This window comes from Equus asinus, chromosome 7 (assembly GCF_041296235.1).
Source record: "Equus asinus isolate D_3611 breed Donkey chromosome 7, EquAss-T2T_v2, whole genome shotgun sequence".
NCBI lineage: Eukaryota > Metazoa > Chordata > Mammalia > Perissodactyla > Equidae > Equus > Equus asinus.
The window spans coordinates 69,724,113-69,746,927 of record NC_091796.1 but is presented as its reverse complement, the minus strand read 5'-3'; the positions used below and the strand labels follow the sequence as shown (position 1 = coordinate 69,746,927).

At 42.2% G+C, this 22,815-nt stretch overlaps 1 protein-coding gene across 10 annotated transcripts in view; it reads right to left on the bottom strand.

Moving 5' to 3' along the window:
* Positions 1-268: 268 nt before the first annotated feature.
* The window catches only part of DAAM1 (dishevelled associated activator of morphogenesis 1), a 169,741-nt gene continuing 147,194 nt past the window's right edge, over positions 269-22,815 (bottom strand). For all 10 annotated transcript variants that reach the window (XM_070513705.1, XM_070513708.1, XM_014864288.3 and 7 more), the window contains 9 exons: positions 22,355-22,439; positions 17,202-17,308; positions 15,511-15,599; positions 14,498-14,666; positions 11,150-11,257; positions 9,725-9,785; positions 7,169-7,300; positions 4,018-4,188; positions 269-2,954 (listed from right to left, as the gene is read on the bottom strand). In XM_070513705.1, the coding sequence (XP_070369806.1) occupies positions 2,745-2,954; positions 4,018-4,188; positions 7,169-7,300; positions 9,725-9,785; positions 11,150-11,257; positions 14,498-14,666; positions 15,511-15,599; positions 17,202-17,308; positions 22,355-22,439 (1,132 nt within the window). In that variant the 3' untranslated portion in view covers positions 269-2,744. The remainder of the gene's footprint in view (positions 2,955-4,017; positions 4,189-7,168; positions 7,301-9,724; positions 9,786-11,149; positions 11,258-14,497; positions 14,667-15,510; positions 15,600-17,201; positions 17,309-22,354; positions 22,440-22,815) is intronic.

Below are 22,815 nucleotides of genomic sequence, written 5' to 3'. Positions count from 1 at the left end.
CATTAATTTTTGAAGAGGAAATGCATCAAAATGAAAAAGGTTTTGATTCTAGAGAGCAGAGATTCTTTTCTACACCCTCAGTTGAATAACTTCATCAGTAGCCCCACCACGAAACTGTAATACTTACTAGAGGTGTACAAAGAAGTTGCGGAGTTACAGAAAGAGGCAGCATAGGGTACTCTGCGGGCAGAGGGAACGCTGCCATCCATTACGTGCAAGGAAGTTGGATAATGCTATTTTAATAACTCATAGAAAGCATATGCACACATCCAATGAATTCATCTCTTTATTGCATATTGCTATTTAAAAAAATGTACAGTCTCATAACACACAACAGTTTTTTCTCGGTACTATGACAACAGTCTTGCACCTAAAGACTAAGCGGTTCCAACTACTAAGCTAATAAGATACAAGACATATAATTAAGTTTACAAATTATAATGCTTTTTATTTTTGGCATTAATTTAAAAAAACAAAGAAAAAACTTTTAAAATACACACCCGAGAGAGAAAAGTGGCTACTTACACCAGCACCAATCTAAAAAGTAGGTTTTTTCCAACAATGGCACATGGAATTACCTGTACACAGCTTTTGGGGAAAGAAACCAAAAATGGAAATGGCAGAGGAGGCCTACCAGGATGGCCACATCAAAATGAGGATGATAAAAAGGGCAAGAGGGACATGCTACACAAGCTTGCTCCTTTATGTGACTCTCCTTCTACTGTCCGCTCCTTAAACTGTAAGACAAAGCCGTTTTCAAAGTACAGTCTCAAAACTGAGCCAGACCAAGTTTCTCCTGCTAGAAATAGAGAAGAATATACATAGAGGCACTTTAGTTAAGGAATAGACAAATCCGTCAGCACATCCCACTCCTCCTCACCTCCATGCCTTTTTTGAGCACAGTCTCCACCTGCAGCTTTAACACGGTGTACTTGCAGACCTTGGGAACTAGGAGTTGGGGCAGCATAAGCCTGCTGTGTATTTATGACGTTGTATTTGCTAGAGTCATTTACTTCCACATAATGTGTAGAAAGTCACTAAGTTTGCAATGGGGGGGAAAAAATGTAAAACCACAGCTCTTGACAACTCTTAGAGCACTATTTCACAGCTTTCACATAGCGCAGACCTCACTATCTGCGCTAAGCATTATAATTATTTTTAAATAGTTCGATTCCTGTACAGTGCACACATTGGTATTCTATCCACCCCTTACTATCCCCGTTAGAACATAAGCTTCTTGGGGCAGAGGCTCTGTCTTGCTTACCACTGTAGCCCTACTATGCCTGGCACACAGTAGGTCTTTAATAAATATTTGTTAATTGACTGAAAAACTCAATTTAGGGAGTAAATAATGTTCTAGTGCAACAGGACAAACTACTCTCTCCACAGGAAACCCAACCGCAACAGGATCGATGGAAAGCAAAGAGAACCTTAGCCCCCCTCCCCCACTACAAATAAATAAAGCAAAGCCAAAAAAAAAAGAAAGTAGCAGTCCTCTTTATATATAACTTAACGATATTAAGAGTTGGTAGGTTAATGGTAAGCATCTATATTTTATTTTCTAATGTTCATTGTTTCTATTCATTTCTCCCTGAGAGCTTTATCTTTTGGACTGAAATTTTACAGGTAGCTTTACTGACACACAATTTAAAATGACAACATATAAACAGCAAACCACTTCAAACATACTTAGAGATAAATAGATCTTGGCATCTCTGTTAGTGCTGTTGACATTTTGTGCATTCATTAAGTGTCCTTTAGTCCAGACCTATAGTTACAGAAGATGCAGCTTGTCCTACAAAACAGAAAATACAAAAAAAAAAAAAGGCACCCCCATAAAAAATTTTTTTAAATAACTTTCAACCCTTCAGACAATTCCTCCTTTTAGGTCTTGGGTGGGAAATTTTATTTTTAGTTCATATATCTATATTGTTAGGACAACAAGCACATTCTGGCAATCTTGTTCTTTAACAAAAGCATGGATTGCATTTAGATAAATAGTGTTCTTTCCAAAAGCAATGTAAAGAAATCATCAAGAGCGCTTGGCAGAGAACTCGATGAAATTAGGGAAAAGAATTGATGTCCAAGTTTTAAATATATAAAAAAAAAATTCTGACATTCTACATAATTCAGATTGTGTGCAAGATGTTCTCAATAAACATTTACAGACTGCATCCCCACACCAAAGTCAGAGATTCGAAGCTGGTCCGACCAAATACTGATGCAATGCACCAGCATCACATTGTCAACTATCAAAAACCATTTTAAATCTATATTTTTCCAACACTAGTTTTACCAATGAAAATAATTTCCAAGTATACTAAGCTTGGAAACTATAAAATATTTCTCAAGCTTTTTTTTTTTGCTTTTGCTTTTCTTTTTACTCTAGGGAATGTCTCTGTCATCTCTTTCAGGAGATAGTATTGTGCTTCTGAACAGTTGTGGTGTTTAGGGGAAGAAAATGAGCCACACTCAATATGAATGCATACACAAAGGGTTTCTGAGCACATACATTAACATAGATTTTTTTTAACCATACATATAGGTCTTCAGACAACACTCAGACTTCTATATACATTTTTTTAATATATATACACATACATTTACATACACACACATTCACACATTCTCTCACAGATGAAAGAAGAAATTGCCACTGTTTGGATTGCAAGGCAGTGTAATGAAAAGTTCTAGTCACTTCAAAGGGCTGCTAATGAGCTTTCTAAAAAAGTATTCAAGGAAAATTAGAAATTAAGTTTCGTGACTGGTCTCTCGCGGCTGCTGTCCGTCATCTGGTTGGTAACGCGCTTGCGATTCCGCTTCAGTTTAGAAAGGTCTTTGTCGAACACTTCTCCTGAGCGTAAAGCTGAAACCAGGTCATCGAACTCTCCGCCTTCTTCACTGTTCTCTTTTGCTTTCCTCATTTTACGTTCCCTTTCACGTTGTTCTTTGAGCTGCAAAGAGAAAGCAACCTCTTAGAGAAGTGTAAAAATGTTGTCTTTTGTTTGCAGTAGAGATGGATTCTGTGAAATATGGCAGAGCTTCAGCCACACCAAGCCAGGTCCATCCTTAGCTGCCAACGCCCCTGGATGTCACAAGAGAGGGGTAACTGGGACATGAGGTCTCACTGTAGAAGCAACGAACAAGGAACAAAAAGGATCACTACTTTGTGATTAGACTGTAACCATCCAGCATCTAGGTGATCCCCATGATATTCGAGTTAAAAAAAAAGAGCAGTTGGGGCAATTCATACTTCTATAATGGAATGAGAAAGTTATCACTATTAAATGGACTCAAATATTGGTTTCTTTGATGGCATAGAAAGACTACAAGGAACGCTCATCAGGCCACTCTCCCTACATCAAAGGCTTAGCCTGTATCTACCACGGATGCCTGGAACCTGCTACGCGAGAGTTACTATTATTGAAGGCAAGTAATTTTAGATAATTCAGGTAAACAAAAGGGGAAAATCATCCTTTATTCTACATCAAGGATAACCATTGTGAACCTTTTGGGGGTACATCCCACCACCATTATTTTCTATATTAACACCTATTTTACCAAAATAAAAAAAAAGAGAGCTATCATAGAGAAATCATTTTGTAAACTTTCTTGCATCAGCAAATATTGTTTGAAGACATGACTGTATATTCCATTATGTAGCTCTTACATCATTTAGAACTAATGCCCGGTTTGTAAACATTTAGGTTGTTACCAGGTCGGGGCTATTATAAAGATTGCTGCTCTCTTTGTGCAAATTTATGATTATTTCTTTAGAATCATTTCTAGGAAATGGAATTCCAGATCAAAGGATGTGGGTATATTTTTTCAGGCTTTGGACATATACTGCCAAATTGTCCAAGAGAAACTTTATACCAATTTAAACTCCCAGCAGTATTCTAGAGAGTTCTTCGATGCCCTCCTTCTCGCCAGCACCTCGGAATGCTGTCTAAAAACCACGGAGTTGCAGCAAGAGAACTTGCAGGAGGTGGAGTTGGCTGATTACCCCTCTCTCACCTGAGCTTCCATGCGAGCTCGGCGCTCTTCCTCCTCCTTCTTCTTTCTCATGTTTTCGTTCTCTTGTTTGGCTTCTGACACAGCTTGAAGAAACTGATCAAAAATGCCAAAGAACTCATCTGGCTGTATTTTGCCAGCCTCTTCCCCAAAGTGTTTCACTGCTTTAGTAAACTGGAAAAAAAGAAGGTTTTAGGGAGTTCAGTGTTCCAAGAGAATTCCATAATCAAAGCTCTGTAGAATGACCAAAGGTCAAATTGAGTCACATATGACTTGCTGGATTTTAGTGAGCCTGTATTTATCTTTGGCTGCTGAACATGTCTATCAATCACTGCTAAAGTCAAAAATGTAATACTCCTCCACATTTGAAACCATTCGTTCTTGTCCACCTCATTTCAGCTTAACATCCATGATCACCTACCATGACTTTTTATTAACTAAACAGTACTAAAAACAAAAAAGCAAAATATCGTGGGGCAGAGCACTCAAGACATAAAGGTAACAGCAACTCTAAAGGGGCACGGAGACTTGCACTTTCAACTTTTCTTTCAAGTAGTTTAATATCATTTATTGGTGCCATATGGTTAATATCAAAAGCAAATGGGATCCCGTGCTTCCTAGATGCTTTTCCTAATTATAAATAATGCTGGTGTTATGATACTTCCTGGGCCTTAATTAGAAAACAATAACTGATTATGGAATCATTAATGCAACCCAAAATTTATGACTAAGAATACAATTTTATTCCAAATCCTTTGTTTTAGAACCCCTTTCAATGCAAATCTTTTTAAAAGAGATAAAATGTAAAATATTAAGGGAGAATTTTAAAAAGTTAAATGAAAGTGTATATATGTAGATATCTATATATACCTATAGATATCTATATATAGTAACAAAACAGTATTTCCAGTCTTTTTAGTTTTCATTGTTGCTAATTCTAGTTCTTCCGGCAATTGCCTTCATAACCTGAGACCGCAAGCTTTTAGGAGTCTTAGTATTAGTATGACTATCCAAATTATGTTCAGTGCAGGTCAGACGGCTTGTTAGAATTTTTCCTCCTTCTCTAAGGATCTAATGATCTAATGCTGTTATTCCTAAGCCACTAAGGATGGTGTTTCTAGCTTCAAAGTCAAATGAATTCTCATTCTCTATGCCTAATCAACTACTTAAAATTTTCCAGATCTTTAATTTTCTTCAGGTTTAGCCTGTCACATGTGTATGCAGTCCCCCAACCCAAAAGTTTCTAATTGCTTTTATTTTTCTTGCATTACCTGCCTTTATTATATTAAGTTTTTCTGATATTTCAAGTAATATTATCTACTTAAAGGAGATATTTTCAGTATTGATTGCCTTTTATTTTTTTGGCTCCCCTCCCCCAGTTTTATTGAGATATAATTGACATACAGCACTGCATAAGTTTAAGATGTACAGCATAATGACTTGACATATATATTGTAAAGTGATTCCACAACAAGTTAATATCCATCATCTCATATAGATACCAAAAAAAAAAAAGGAAAAAAAATGGGTTTTTTTCCTTGCAATGAGAACTGTTGGGTCTACTCTGTTAACAATTTTCAAATATAGCATCCAGCAGTGTTAACTATAGTCACCATATCATACATTACATCCCCAGGACTTATCGATCTTCTAACTGGAAGTTTGAACGTTTTGACTACTTTCATCCAATTCCTCCTCAATATTTATTCTTAAATAAAACAATTTTTGATTATGTTGTGCATATATATGTGTCTGTGTGTATACATACAACATTTTATAATTATTTCATATCTTTATTTTACCATCTTTTTCTTTGCTGAGGAGCTGTTCTCAATGTTTTACTTATTTGGAAATATTCTATTAGAAACTAGCGCTCTTTAGAGAAAAATACAACATTTTTCACATGCCACATACAGCACTCTAGCTAGCTTCATGGTTTTATAAGCTAATTTCTAAAAGGTCTGCTATAAACAAAACAGCAACAGACAGCCTAAAATTGAGTTTCTAAAACATTCAAGTTCACACACTCCAAGCCATCCTGAATGATCTTTTTATCTAGGAATTCTAGTGATGATGAAGTCATGTATATTCTACTCTTAGAAATCTGACGAAACTAGTCCCAGACTGAAGTTCTCACACTAAGATAAAAAAAGGAGGTTTGGTGGGTGTGTGTGTTTTTAAATCAAAAATTATCCAGTTGATTGTTATAAAAATGTTCGACCCCTTGAGGAAATAAGTACTATATTGCCTAGTTTGGGAAGTGGTCCCTTCCTTTCCGGAGTGTATACCCCAAGTAGTGTGGCATACACAAGACGTGGCGGGGCTACCCCAGTGGAGGCTGCTGACTGATTTCAATCATGGATATCAGAGGCTAGACCTAACAGCAGTCATCTGAGCATATATTGTCTGCAAGTTGAGTTAATAATGTTGGAGGTGGGGTTTAAGGTGCAGACTAGCAAATGTATCTCCACACAGTCTACTTCGGAATTGAAACCACAGTGTGTGTAGACTTACACACACAATCATCCATATCTGTAACTCAACAAGTGGCCATGGAAAAATTAGAGAGAGACAGACAGAGAGAGAGAGAGAGGGAGAGGACAGCCAGGGGGATTTAAGGTCTTGGTTATTAGCCAACAAAAATTTTTCCTTTGCAAGAAAACAAAATTTTGAAATAGCAAAAGTCACAAAAAGAAATGTCTTAAAAAATATATATATGCCTCTTGCAATGAAGCTATGAGTCAAAGTGCATCTCATTGAGTAAGTTCTGCTGGAGATTTCAAGAGGGAGTATTCTGTCCTCTCAGGTCCCTGACTCAGGAGAACATATTACTCACAGGTCCCCAGGCACAGGGCCTTGGTCATCTGACTGCAGATTTCATCTGCCTCTGCTTTTCATAATCTACTCTTTTCTGGTTTCCAGAGATAAGTATTTTGATCCAATATCAACCAAGAGACAATTGTCAAAGTATTTACTGGTTTTAACCATTCGGATATTGCAAGATCTTGCTAACCTAAAGGCAATATAGTCCAGTTATATAAAAAAGGTGTGTCTCAATTGATCACAGTCCTAGAAATGACAATATACTTATAGTATAACATCTGAAAGTACCAGCCCTGTCAAACAACACTCAGTGTGCAAGAGGGCAATTTACCAGGTCTTTAGCTTCTGCTAGAAGATCTTCGACATCAGAGAAGCTGAAGCTGGCTACTGTGATGAACTGGCTGACGACAGACACAAACTTATCTCCAGGCTGCAGAGGCTGAGACTTCTGATATTCCAGCTCCTTAAACACAGGAAGTGGGTAACGTCAACATAGGCTTCAAATGCAGACACACCTTGTCTCATTTTCCATATGCCTCAAATTTAGTAAGTCAGAATGGCAAACACATCAAAGCCTGCTCTGAAACACTGTGTGACACTCCAGCTCCCCTGCCCTTCCGCCCACTGTGCCAGAGCCATGCCCATGTGCATACACGCATCTGCGAATGGCAACTCCACCAATCATCTGAGTACTTTATCAGTGTGACTTCTTAAGCCAGCTGTAGAAGTCAGCAGATTCGCATTTGGAGAAAATTAATAGACGTTAAACAAATAATGGAGAGCAAACTGGATTCAAAGAGTGTGTGACTGAAAGCAAGAAAATCTGTTGATATTCTGTGCTCAGAATTCTGGTTTCCTGATTATTCCTTCTTTCCCTCTTGGCCAAGTCTACTTACTTCCTACACCATGCTATCTGGATCAGGAGAATTTCAACTGTAACATTTGGCATCATAATTGTCTGCCATTTTTCTTCTTGTCCACACCATTTGGTTTTTGTGAACAGGCAGGTAGGAGTATTAGTGTCCTGTTAATTATCCACATTCTCCATTACCATGGTGATGAACATACATATTATTCAAATCTAACTTCAATAATTAATTTCAACCATTACCGCAGGCACTTTCTTATTTAATCCCACAATACCTCTATAAGTGAAACATTATTATCCCCATTTTACAGAGATATAAATTGAAATCGAGCGGGATTAAATTCTTTGCTCAAAGTCGAGTAGCTGATATGTGATAGAGCCCGAGTTTGAACTCCAGCCTGTGTGACTCCAGAATTTCAGCAACAACTATGCTGTGTACCAACTGACTTAATCTGGATCTCTCTGTTTTCTTTGGCACCCACTTTGGCAGAGGTACCAACAAGCGGGAGTGTACAGGTCCCAGGCTACGGGTGCTGATTCAGCTCCACCACTGACTTATCCATGACAAGAGTCCTGGGTCTCAGTTTCTGCACTCGTAAGAGGGCAGATCCATGTCAGCATAAGAATCAAATGAAATAACAGAAGTGGAAACGCTTATAAATTATGGAGCTTGCTCTGATTGGAAGAAAGTCACAGTTCTAGTACTTTTAATCAATTTGTGCAAAGCACAATTAGGAGACATGAATATTTAGATAGGCCAAGTTCTGCCACCCAACATTTCCTCCCAAGGCTACAGCTTGACACTTAAGCTCCCCTTTCCTATGAAGAATGTGTTACAGCGTACACGACCCCGGGGATGGAGAGATTTCAGCAAAACTACCTTTAATAAACCCCAAACACATAATTTCCTTGAGCCCCCTCTCATGCTTGCTGTCAACGGGCTCGGACTCAAGGGTCAGAGCATCCATTATCAGGCTTTAGGGCTGTCACAACTGCCAGGCTAGTCTCAAGAAAGCCTTCCACTGGCAGGAAATGGCAACAGAGTGAAGGCTATAAAACTAGCCTCGTCCCAAACTGCCCTGATCCAGTCTGGCCTCTGAAAGCCGAGGACCGTCCTACATGCTCACTCCCAGTCTCTCAGCCCACTGGGACTGGGAGAAAAAGAGCTCACTCAATTAGTTCATCTCATTTTCTTTTTAAACAGCCCCTCTCCTTCCCCTCCAAAAAGGAAAGAAATAAAACCTTACATGCTCCTTAGTTTATTAAAAACAAACAGAAAAGATTAGACATTACAATTGTGATTTTTATTAGAGGTGTGTCTTTAATGAGGTTAACTACTTTCTATGGCATAGTTTTGCAATAAAAAAAGAAAAGGAGGGTCCTCAGGGCATTACTGATAAATGATCTGAAAGATATTTAAGAGAAGGGCACCTTCGCAAGCTGCTGGGAACCAGTCTCCTTCACTAAGTGCCAGATCAGAGCTATGTCCACTCTCCTGAACGAGGTTTCTCATCCCCTGACCTGCCTCCTTATTGCTGGCGGCATTTGTGCAATACCCACGTGGCACTGTGCCTGAACAGTCAGGTTTAATTCCACAGACTCCTCTGCCTCTGGCTGCCTGACCCACTTTCCTTCCACTGAGGCCTGGGCAGAGCTTGTCTCGTACAACCTCGGATGACCTCCCTTCTACATACCTAAGCTTACTCCACCCTCCTTCTCAGCCACAGGTCCTTGAGGATCACCTAGGCCAGTCCACTTTAGTGAGTTCTGCCTCGCAGGTAGGAAATGGGTGGAATTCTGGGTCCAGTTTCCCAGCTCCTGCTCCAGAGACCCCTCCGTGACATTCTCCTGCCCGCAATTGAGTCATCAGGCTAAATTCAGCCTACCTTTGCTTTTTTCTTAATAAACGTTTCCCCCGGGGCATACCACATGCCAAAACAACTGGCGACTCCTCTTTTGGACATCGCCAGCACTAGGGATGGTGCAAAGACTGGGAATTAGGAAAGAAACAAAACTCACCGTCTCTACTGCTTTCAGGCCACTTCTCAATGTATTTATCTCTTTGTCCAGCTCAGTCATGCTGTTGTAAATAACAACATTTTAGTAACCAACATGTGACTGATACCTATTAAATATATGATATGTTTAAATATTTCATGCTTGGCAGTCCACACTTGTTTATTTGAAATGTCTAAAATTCCCTTCAATGTTCAGATCTCACAGAAAGACAACAACGTTTTGAACTTATGGAATTAGGTTTTTTGTTTTCCACAGCCAGCAGGTATATTTTATAGGTTAAAAATAGCAGAATAGAAATATCTCCCATCTGGACAAAAATATTTCATGTTTCAATCTCACAAAAATCTCACTTAAGCAAATTACTATATATGGAAATAAATTCCTTGCTGTACGTGGTTCCCTTTGAACAAGGAAAGGAAACCGGCTTATCCACAATCACACTCAGGCTGTGCCCTTCATACTCAGTGCTCTGCTATTCGCTAAAGCTCTGGTACCATGAATAATACAAGGTGATGTCTTAAATTTCAACTAAGAATGATTTTTCTTAAAGTTGTACTAACTAGTTTTCATTTCCATTGCTTTTTTTTTTTATAGAGAAAGTGTCCTGGGCTTCTCTCATAATGCTTTATATGTGATGGCTTTTAAACATTAGAGATTACAACTTAATTCTTGCAGATAATTCAAATGTAAACAAATTCACCAATATTTCATTTACTTTAACATTTTAATTTCATGCCTTATATGGTACATTTCTACCAAATTCTACAAAAAGAGGGAAAAAATTAGCCTGCTCATCACAGTTTTCAAATTCATTGCAAAAAGATGCAGTTTAAATGTGTTTAAAAAAAGGTGGGGGGGCCAAAAGGGGGAGGGATGAACACAAGGAAAACTGTCGGTTCCTCAGTCTCTCAAAAGCGGTGTGAAGTTTGTGGTGAAAGTTTGGCAACCTTCCATTTTGTTTTTAGTTTCTTGATTTGCATAAAGACTGCTTTTCATTAAAAGCTTGCCTTGGTTTCTGGGAGTATGTGCACACGTGAAAATTACAAGCACCAATCTGACATTTAGGTCTCCTATTTCCTTAACCTCGTATCCTCATTTCACCAAGGGTGCTCCTACCTGTATGTTAATACAACTACCATTTAAAAGTCCTAGTGAAACCACATTCCTTTCCTTTCCTTTTAATAACCCACAGAATTAGGTTTTGTGGAAGTTAAAAACTGCAGGCAGGGGTATTCCAGAGGAGCTAGAACAAATATATATTCCAAACATTTGAGTGATTGGGATACGATTCAAACTTTATTCCCCATTCTATTCATGGGAAAGCAAACAGAGGACCCTCTTCACGCAGTGCTGACCACCTATCTCAATGGCTAAAGCACAGCCCACATGATTAAAAAACTGACACGACTCACTGTACGCACTTACTTTACTTTTGCTGCTTGAGGAATGTCCCGCAGTTCTTCATGTAGATTGAGAACCTTGGGGTATTTATTTTCCACAATAGTTATGAGATAGTGCAAAAGTGTAATGTTCCTATAATTAAAGAAGGAAAGAGCATCAAACATGGTTAATATCTGCATATGATTTAAACATTCAAGTGGTTGGATCCACAAGAATGCTATATTTCTGCATTAATTTCAAAATTTGGAGGTTCCTGTAAGGCAAGAATTCTCAAGAGAAGGTGATATGGGGAGAGCCTACATGAGATTTACAGAAATATATATCAGAAGGAAGCATACGTCTTCTAAAAAGGTAGGGCAGGGGATAAAAGTTATACTTCTTTGGCCCATAACGAGCATCCTTGAAAATCTGGGTAATGCTACAGGTGATGGAAATGAATAGGAACCATCGGCAGTGGGGACACACCTTCATAGTGCATCCACCATTTATTCACACAAAGCAGGGCGGTGTGGGGTGGGGAGGCAGGGGTGTTTAAGCCACTAACAAGGGACAGCCATTTTCAGTCTAAAGGAACAGAGCAGCGACTCACTGATGAGGATTATGGATAATTCTCATTTAATATTTCTTTCACTCTATTTGTTTTCATGTTGCAGCAAACGGTGGTCAGAAAGTTAGAAAGCCACCGATTTCGGGGCCCAGCCTGGAAGTGGGCCAAGACTGTGCCGTCACAGATATGGTATCCTTTCGGCTGAGAATCCAATTCCTAATTTTAGCAACACTTCACCTTCTAACTGCCATACCCCAGCTCCCTCTTTGGTGGTGACAGGGCTGCACCCTGACTGACCCAGGTTGAAAAGGCAGGCGTCTGATAAAACTATCTACTAGGCAAAGCTGTGGTAGTCTGGTCCCAGTGCCCCCACCATCCGCAATGCATATTACAATCACCTGGACACCAGATGCCGGGGGGCCAACCTGAGATTCACTTAATTGGAAAGAGGTGAGGCCAGGTGTGGGTATTTTTAAAAACTCCCCAGTATTTCTAACAGGTAAGATCGAGAACCACTGGTCTATTGAAAGTTACCCTAATCAGGAAGACACAAATGTGTGTCTTTAAAAACACATCCCTAATTTTTAGGCAGTTTGCTATTTCACAATGCTGTCACATCAGTCCCACCCACCTCCAACTAAAGTGAAGCAGAGCTGTCAAACAATTTTCTTTTTTCTTTTATTTTCTTTGAGGAAGATTAGCACTGAGCTAACTGCTGCCAATCCTCCTCTTTTTGCTGAGGAAGACTGGCCCTGAGCTAACATGGGTGCCCATCTTCCTCTACTTTATATGTGGGACGTCTGCCACAGCATGGCTTGCCAAGCTGTGCCATGTCCGCACCCGGGATCCAAACCGGTGAATCCCGGGCAGCCGAAGCAGGACCTGTGAACTTCACCACTGTGCCACCAGGCCAGCCCGAGTTTTCTTTTCCATAATAATGAAAACCATTTCTGGTTACCCTAGCAGCTTCACAGAAGTCAATGCAATCCTATTCCTCTGAGTCAACTGGCCCACATGTAAAAAAAATTGTCCTTGCTCTCAATAATTAGAAAACAATTGCTCAGCAAAGTCAAACACTGGCTAATAATTCTGGTTACCTAGACAAGTCTTCAATGCAGAATGCATGTACCCTTCATGCCGACAGCCTTGTGCAGTTTGATTAGATTCACTTGAACATTTAACGAGTGAGTGCTTATAAGCAAGGCACTCTGCTGGCACTATGGGTTTATAAGACACTTTTGAGGAACAAAGATTCACAGGCAGGAAAAAAAGAGATCAGAGTGTCTCTACTGTTTTGAAAAAGACTGCCCATTAGATAAATTCTGTAGTAACTTTAATAAGCAGATAATCACGTAGTAAGTGCCAGGTTATCATTAAGTTTGAGGGGGGCAAAGAGTATCAAGGACTTGTGGGTGTGTGTTTCTCTTTGAGAGAGAGAGAACAGGACTGACTGGTAGTGAGGGTTCCCTTCCTTTGACCTGCAAGCCCAGTTGAAGAGAACACTCTTCCTTCAAGAGGTGGCTGCTCTTTGTATGCAAGTAAGATGCTACAATTGCCTACTACCGCCTACAAATAAGAGCTGTGGACAGACGACTAGGACAGGTGTCAAACACCTGTAGGGCCACATACCTTGCTTGTTGTGACCTTAGGCAAGTTACACGAGCCACCTGACCCTGGCTTAGTTTCTTTATCTGCTAACAGGCGACATAGCACTTGGCCTGTGTACAATACAGGCTGTTGCGACGATCACATGTGAAACTGCTCTGAAAAGGATCAAGTGCTTATATTAAAAATCAGGTGGCAGTGACATAACATAACAGCTGCCCTTCCTTAATCTATCTCTACATGATGCAAAGATAAGGTTAGGCCAACAACTTAACACACTGCTTATTTCTTATAGGACGGATTCAGGGTTGCCATAATGCTATGCTTCGCTAACCCTATAGAAAACATAGAGTAAAAAGCCTCACTCGTTAGGCATAATTAGAGTGAACAGTGCATATTTCTAAAAGGAATTTGGGTACAAAGCAGTTTACCTTAGAAACAATTGTGCAAGTTCCTTTGAAGTCAGTGAGAACCTTAGAGAAACACAGCTCTCAGGGCAGCTAGAGTTAATGTGCCCAATGACCCTACCTGTTAATGGCAGCAGAGCATTTTCACATCTCGGTGTCTCTAAGGAGAATCTGTTCACTTAAAATGCACTTTCTAGGAAGCATTTTAATGAGTCTTGGGATGAGCAGCTGAATACCAACAGCCAAAACACATTTACACATATTTTTCATATATCTGCTAGCTTCAATGTATAAAGGAGAACACAACTTAAAAACCCAACAAGCTTCACATTCGGTCATCAGCTGTCGGTTTTCTTTCTTTTCCCTGGAACATGGTTCTCTGTGGAGGCATAGTGACTGGCACAGGACAGCAGGAGACCACCAGAGTGCTGGTAAGATTCTCTTTCTGCATCTAGGCACTAGTTATGCTAATGTGTTCAATTTGTGAAAATTCATCAAGCTGCATGTTTACGATTAGTGAACTTGTCTTTAGTGCATTATATTATAATAAAAAGTTTATCCAAGAAAACCCAAAAAACAACAAATTTGGACTAGATCATATCCCTGTGGACTGAAAACGGATGAAGGATAATTGGCCCAACAGGAACTTGGGGTACTTGTGGTTGTGCGAGAGGTCAGAGAGGGCTCAAGTCAGACAAGGAAAGAGCAGTGCAAGCCAGAGACTGCAGCATTGTGAGGCCCAGAGGAGCAAGGGACAAGTGTAAGCCCTGAGCCGAGCAGCCAGATCCTCCAGGACAGAAGATCCACACTTACTTGTCAATGCTGGATTTTGTGTCAGCAATCTTGTTCAGGCTGGATATCTTGAATCCATACGCATTGCCTCTTTGGCCTTTATTCATGTAATTCCCAAAGGCCAAAACCACCTCTAGCAACTGCTTCAGGGCACCACTCCTGAACACCTCTTCTGAGCCAGAACGAATCGCTTCAAAACACACAAAAAGACTACTATTACAATCCAGACTTTCCAGTGATATCCATCCTAAACCTGCACACCTAACAGTGGATACTGAAGATGTAAGATTGGGTTGCTAGGCTACCAGGGAGCGCTTTCAAAACATTTCAACCAGAGGCAAAGAACTCAGGGACATGGAGAGCCAGACAGCCGCACAATGCCACTCTTTGCCAGTCCTTTTCTCGCCTGACTCATCAACTACAAGCAGTTAGGAACACACAGAACAGCAACTGCATTTCCCACATTCCTTTGCAAACACTTTCCTGCCTGGTATGAGTCAGATCAACAGGATTACTGATCACTTCCATTGATAGAAAAACTGCGTTACATGTTATAGCTTGCAGGTATCACCAGGGATCAGGGCTCGAGCAGGCTCCTAAGTCCCAGCTCACGTTCTGTGGCTGTGCTCTTTAGTTGCCTTGCCCATATTTCAAACATCTAAAAATCTAACAGCCTCAAAATCAAACCATATAAGAGCCTCGGCTCTTCCCTTAGAAAAATCTAGTAAGACCCCATTGCAAGAAAGCTAATTATAGGCTTAATGCCAGCAGTGATCAAATAAATTCCTCACCAACATCCAGGATGTCCAAAGCCCGAGCCTGCAAAGGAGCCCAGGCGGCGTGCTGGGAGCTCCAGAACCCAGGCTGGGCCAGCGAGCCAAGCATGGACATTAAGTAATGACCCATCAGAATTCCAAAAGATTGTGAACAAGAAAATCACCAAAGCGATCCTGTTCACCATATGCACCTGGATCGCACTTGTAAAGGGGCACTTAAGACAAACGTCATTTCCAGCCTGGGTGGCCTGACTTTACCTTCTACCTTCGGTTTCACTTCTGCCACACGCTCTGCAAACTTCTTTTTGAAGTACAGCGACTGCAGTCTTTGCTGATAATGGTTAATTCTGTAAGAGCAAGCATGGATTAACGAACATTTACTTAATACATCTGTGTCCACTCAATGGAAAAGGAGGTGGAGGTACCCTAGAGTACCCCCCAAACACACACAGACACACACACACGTGCACAGTTCCTCTCCTGGACAGGAGCACAGGGCGCGAGGCCATCTTCTCCTGGAGAGCCCCTTTCTCTCTGACCTACAGTGGGTATTGTGGCAATTGCAGCAGGGTCCTTAGCCCCAATCAGACTAGGCAACTGCTAAAAGAAAGTGAGAGCTGGCTGCCGTTGAGGAAAGCAAGCCCCTTCCCTTCCTCAGAGTCCCAGTAGCCCTTGTGAGCAGAGAAGAGAGAAAAAGGAATGAAAGGGTGAAGACTGTCCGTTCTGCTGCCAACAAAGGCTGTCTCCCGCACTTCGCCCACGCTGCTTCACGGCCCACAACGTTTGCATTTGGCAAAACTGTAGAGTAACCTGTCTACAGCATTGTCTCCTCATCCACACCCACACCTTCCCCTCTCTTCACAGTTAGCCCTGCATCTGCTCCCCTCAGGGCTGGCATGCTCTGCCTTCCACGATAGCGCTAGCACTAGAGACAACAGCAATGAACGCTGGCCTCTGATTACCTCCAAGGTAAGCTCTCTGTGCTGCTGAGGGGGCGAGGGTGAGCACTTTTGCTCAGGCCTCTGAAATCACTGCCTAACCTGCTCCATAGTGGAAACTTCAGTCCAGTAGGACCAGGGATCAGCCCAGCCCTTCCTCCAAATTTCAAAACAATCCTTTGTCTTACAGTAGTGTACAAAATGATGAGTTAAGATGGAACAACAACACAAATAACTCTGGATATGGCTGAAATGTAGAGCGAGAGGCATGTTCCCCTTGGCTACGTTTGTCAGACTTTGGCACTCAGGGGAAGAGTTCTGCCCTGCAGCTGATGGCGAGTTTCAGGACCACTGGTCCTTGTCTAACGCAGAATCAATTTGCTAGGCCTGGGATGGCAAACAGACTCAGCTCGCATGCCAAACTCAATTACAAAGCAGTGGCTGCCTCAGGCCTTTCTGGAGAAAGGTTGAGAAAGCTTGCCAAGGCTCCGTGGGAAGAGTGCCACGATCGATTAGTGATGTCTGCATGTGTCACGACTTGACATCCAGACCCTGGCTGTTCAGTCAGTGGGCTCCAGGTTGACATCGCCAAGTCTGCCCATTTTTTTTTCTGTTTTACAACCACCTTGATATGCTGAGGTACAAGAGTGAGGTACAATCTCAAGAAATCAAAGTGGTGAGGAGAACAACACTGACTGGAACCAGGAAAACTTATGACTTGACTAGGTCAAAGCACATGAGTCCATGAGGCCCAGAAATAACTGTGAAGCAACCCTGACCCTGACCCTGCCTCTGACCCTGGCCCTGACCCTGACCCTGGCTCCCAGGAGCGAGAGCTCACATAAACAAAACAATCCAATTCCTCACAGCTCAGCCTTGAGAAGGTTCTGGAATTCAAAAGGCTTCAAGTTAAACCAGGTTAACTGTCCCCAACAATTCAACATGGATCAAAAGTTTAACTTCCTTAGAAAGATGGGGGCATCTTTACTTTTGAAGCATTTTCAAACTCACCGGCTCATCTCAAAAAGGAACCTATCAGCCTTGGCCATCCGATCCAGTTCATGCTTATGTTCCTCCAACAGGTCAATGTCACTCTTTTCAGGAACAAATTTCAAGAGCTAAAAAGTACACACAAATATTCAAACTGAGGTTTATAATCTAAATTCTTGTAGCAATTTTTCACCCTTTCAGTTAATCTGTCCCAAGATGAAATTTTAACTTTTTGTTAATTTGTAAACTCTGCTCACAGGTGATTCTTAAGATACAATAGAAATGAATAAATCTTTCCATTTTTACTTGAAAGTAGTTAAATTGGTATAAGATTCCTTCCTGGCACCTTTCCGCTCTATTCTGCCTCTCAAGTCAGAACTGTGGAAGGAAGCTCTCTTCCAGGACCCACTTTGCACAGACTATTAGAGGGAGCCTGGAGATGTCAACCCTCTCATGAGAAGAGGATACAACTGAGTCAAGAGAGATTAAGCCTCTCACCCAGGATTACAAAGCAAGTGCATGTAATCATCAGAAATGGAACCTAGTCTCTTGACTCTCAGCTCTATGCTTTTTCCTATGACTTTATGCTTGAGTGAGTAATTCTATGTACATTTTCCATTCATTTGCTGATTTCTTTGGCTTATCTAATTCCATCTCAGTTTTTGCTCCATGTAGAGTTGGATGAAAGGAACACAGTGGGACTTGAAGTTTTTGATTCCATATTTTATTTTGGAAGAAGAAATGAGCATGGAATGTGGAAGAAATGGCAACAATATTTAAAGTTGAAAAAGCACTTCTGTGTATTTCTGATTTTCTTTTTTTTTAAAGATTTTATTTTTTCCTTTTTCTCCCCAAAGCCCCCCGGTACATAGTTGTATATTCTTCGTTGTGGGTCCTTCTAGTTGTGGCATGTGAGACGCTGCCTCAGCGTGGTCTGATGAGCAGTGCCATGTCCGTACCCAGGATTCGAACCAACGAAACACTGGGCCGCCTGCAGCGGAGCGCGCGAACTTAACCACTCGGCCACGGGGCCAGCCCCGTATTTCTGATTTTCTTTAAAGGCACAAACATCAGCAAGTGTATGCACAGGCCTGTGCTTGTGTGTTATTTTGCCCATCAAGTACCCTTGGATATATATATTTTTAATTACACTGACCCTCTGTACCCTGAGATCCTCCCCATAATTTGATGCTGGCATTGGGTGGTCCATTTAGTAGCTTTTCAAATATTTGTAGGATTTAACTAAGGGCCCTCAGCAAAGGCTGTCAGTCTAGGAGCCACCAGCAGAGACAGAGAATTGGAATTACAGGGAAGGAGGTGAATGGTGTGAGGTTGGAAATACATTCCAGGCAGAGCGCATATCACGTGCTGTGGTCTGGAACCGGCAGTGCAGCATTTATGCAGGTGGAAGAGTGGCTGTAACAGCAGGGGGGAGAGCAGTAGGGGGCAAGGCCCGGGAGTAGCAAGGGCCTTATGAGAAGTTCATTCTTTATTTGGAGGGCACAGGATGTAACTTAAAAATCTTAAGTAGGGGAATAAGTTTGCATTTTAAAAAGATCACTGTGCTTGCAGAATGGAGAAAGAATTAGAAGGGATCAAAAGTATTAGGGGTTGTGCTTAGATAGTTGGCGCAGTAATCCAGGTGAGAGAGGATGGTGGCCTAGTCTGGGCAGTCTGGAGTTATTCTAGATTTATCCTAGATTCTAGAGTTATTCAGGGGGTTTTAATAGAACCAGCCTGCTCTATTGATGGATGGAGGGATTGTGGTAGATGAGAGTCAAAAGGATGAGGTCCGGGCTTCTGGCTTAGGCAACAAAGATACACAGAGTGTAACAAAGAACCCACAAAGAGAAGATGGCAGGAGGGCAGGTGGAGAGAAGGTGAGTTTAGTGTTTGAAATCCTGACAAGAAAACCAAGTGGTGATTTCTAGGAGGCAGGTGGACAAATGGGTCTGGAATTCTAAAGAGTTCTGTTTGGAAGACAAAGCAGTGGTGTTTGTTGTAACAGGTAGGGTACTGAATGCACTGATGATGGGAGTGAGGTAACCAAGGGAACCATCAAGAAAAAAAAAGCAGGGCTGGAGAGAAGCCAGCATTGAAGGGATGAGGACAAGAAGAGGAACCTTCAGAGGAGACAAGAGAGAGGCAAATGTGGTATCACAGGGCCAAAGGAAGAAGGCATATCATCATGGAACAAGTGGCCATCAGTGTCACACCTCACCCAGAAATCAAGGAAGATAAGGACTGCAAAGTGTCCCCTGGCTTTGGCAACAAGGAAGGTGTGTGGCCTTAGCGAGAAGAGCTTTAGGGAGGTGAGGAAGACAGACTGCAGTGAGTTGAAGAAGAGTGAATAGGAGGCGAGTGTGGACAAGCTTTCACGAACTGGCTGCATGAAAAAAGACAGAGGACAGCAGCTGGATGGGGATTCGCAGTCTTGAGGGGGGTGTGTGGGGACGGCTGGGACTTGGGCAAGATACACGTGGAGAGGGAGAGCTGGAAGATCTGGGGGGGAGGGGCAGAGTCCTTGGATCCGGCTGGGTCCCAGAGCAGAAGGAAGGGATGGGCCAGAGCAGAGGCCAGGGGCAGCCCTCTTTCCTAATGCGACGAGAGGGGAGAAAGATGGAGAGATGCCAGGGAGTTCACAGGTCTGGTGGCCTGATAGCTTCTATGCATTTATGTTCCATGTCCAAATGGTGACACTAGACATGACAAGTGTCTTTTCGCTGTTCCTCAGTGCAGGGGTCGGGGGGGGAGGGAAGGGTAGAAGGACAAGGAGAAGTGAGGAGGAGGGAGAGGAAAAGCCTCGTTTTTCCGCCTTGGTTTGGATTTTTACCTACTGGGCAAGGAAATTCAGTCCTCGTCTCAGGGATTGCCACTCCCACTAGCTGTGCTGAGCCCACAGGCCCCTGCTCAGGATAACACAACCACTCTCTCTCTTCTGTCACTTGCAAGAGCACAGTAAGAGTCACATGCTAACGGTTCAGTCCTTCTCAAAGCAGAGCTGAGTAACGGGCTGTGTATGGATAGTCTGGGGAGGAATGTGGAGTTAGACAAATGCCTGGGAATAAGAGAAAGGTATGCATTCCAAGAAAGAGGCAAGTATTGATCTCATCTGAGACCTGAGCTCAGCAGCTAAAAGCAGCAGGAGAGGAGGGAACAAACGTGGCTCAAATGCATATCACAAATAGTGAAGAGATGCTGGCTCCAGCGCTAGTCTGGGGCAAGTGCTATATGAAGGACAAGGAAGCAGAGGAAAATGGGCGAAGACGGAGGAAGAGAATGAGCACAGGAGATGGGCAGAGAGCGAGGCACACAGAATTATCTGGAGATGCTTGGCCAGATTCTGCTTCAGTAGACCGATTTTCTTACTTGTATTTATTTGAAGTACATTCTATTTGTACTGCGAGCCCTTTTGGCAAGATTCTGAAATCCCTTCCCCTCAAGGAGGAATTTTGCTGGATGCAATTTCACAGTAAACAGATCTTGTGGAATTTTAAACATACAACCTTGTCGATAGAAGCTGAAGGCCTAAGGACTAGAGCAGCTTTTTGCGTGCTTCTTCACTGTGCGTGGGCAACTTCTGACGCAGGTGACTAGAGTGCAGGGTCGCCTGGGGGCCAGGAGGGGCAGAGGGGGCCTGGGCTGCCGGCTCTCGGGGCAAGGGCTCTGTTTTGACTGATGTTCAGAGAGGGAGGAAAGAGTGTGCAGAGGAGCTGTAAAACGCTCTAAAAAATGAATTTTAGGAATTACTTTTAAACTATTCATACACAGAGCATCCTAACAGACTTGGAAACATAGTCATTAACAATTTTGATAACTAAAGCTCCTCTTAAAAGGAGAGCATGAAAAGTGTTTCCACTGCTAAGTGTAAGGACCACTGCCCATGCAGAGGCTTTGGGGAGGGGCAAGTCCACACCAGGGCAAGGCAAGGGGCAGTGGTGACACTGCACACATCGCTCCCCCCTGCTTTGTGTCTGAGGCCTCTTGGGACATCAGTGAGAACCATGGAAAATGCACCTGCAGACAAACAGGCCCTCTACCCTGAGCCAACTCAGCACCCAGGATCACAGTTAGTGGCACAAAATGTCCTTTTCCTCTGCTCTTGGGAGCTGAGCATGCCTACAGACAAGACCTCAAGTTCAGCCCAGAATCATGATTGCTTGTGTCCACAGTTGACCTTAGGTGGACCTGGCTCTAACAAACATGGAACTCTTGACCAAAATCTCTCAAAATATGATTCCATCCCAAGGACAATGAGACGAACAGACAGAACAGTCCTAAAGCTTTTCGAAACGATCTGCGTGAAGCATAGACAGATACGGCCCAGACAAAGGGAGAAGATAATCCCTGGCCTGGAATACCTACTGGTTCAACAACTCTGTCATTTGGGGACAACTCAATGATTCTGCTGAACCACACAGAACACGGTTGGAGCAGCTATACCGAGCATGTCACAGAAACACCGCGTGAAGACAGGCTGGTGCACCACGTTCGACTTGCTGCCTGGCCATGGGAAATACAAATTATCTCCAAATACCACGGACAAGGCTGTGTGCTGACTGTGTGTAAACCTATTGCACACTTGCTAGCCCTGGCATTTGAATTCCCTGCCATTACAGCACAAGAAGAGTGCCACACAAGTAATGGAGACAAGACTCAGCCCCAAGAAATTTCTGCCCCACCTTATGACACATACGAGTATTCCGAAGTAGATGACAGTGCCAGGGGTTAACAGTGGCTTCTGTGATTGTGGGAATGGTGAACCAAGATCAAGACACAAATTGTGTTAAGGATCTGGAAATGAATCAGTTTACATAGTCTAGTCCGTAATCTCAGAGCACTAAGAGATTCTCCATATTCCTGTGAAAGACAGATTTTCCACGAAAGCTAGTAGATTTATATGACCTACTAAAGCATAATAACTTAACTGCAGCATGAGGGCCAAAATCTGGCATTGTGCATCTCAGGCATTTAAAAAACTTGTCACCTTCCTTCTCATCCATCATTTTGAGGAAGAATGACAGGATAAAGTCATAAAGTCTCCTAACAGAGCCCCATGGAACCTTGGTTCAATCTCCTCAATTCAGAGGAGAGGAAATCGTTTACCAGCAACAAGCAGGTTTTCTCAATATCCCACGTCCTGCTGAAAGTCAGCTGTCACTTGTCTGGCTCACCTGTTCCAACATGTCCTTGGGCAGATCTTCCTGCTCGTCCATTGTTAGAATTGCTCGTTTGATTTCATCATTGGATAATTTCAACCTGCAGAAAGAATATTTTCTTTGGTTGTTAACAATATTGGCTTGTGTATTAAAATTTTATGCAAGATCATTCCTTTTGCTACTCCAGCTGCTGATTTTCAAGCACTGTTTTTCTCAAAATCTCTCAGTGAAGGCTTATTTCCTGACAATGTTGCACCTAAAAATAGTATTTTGAAACTGCTTTAACATTCTTTCAGGGCTTTGTAATGCTCTGCTGACACAGAGAACAAAGTTATGATGTTCTACTGTTTAGTTTCTTTAAGCAAGGAATTGGAAGATGAGAAATCCGGATGACACCCATACACAACTGCTTTAACTTACACTACCCATGAATGGCAGGCGAAAGAGGAGAACTAAATTCTTAGTTTGATTACATG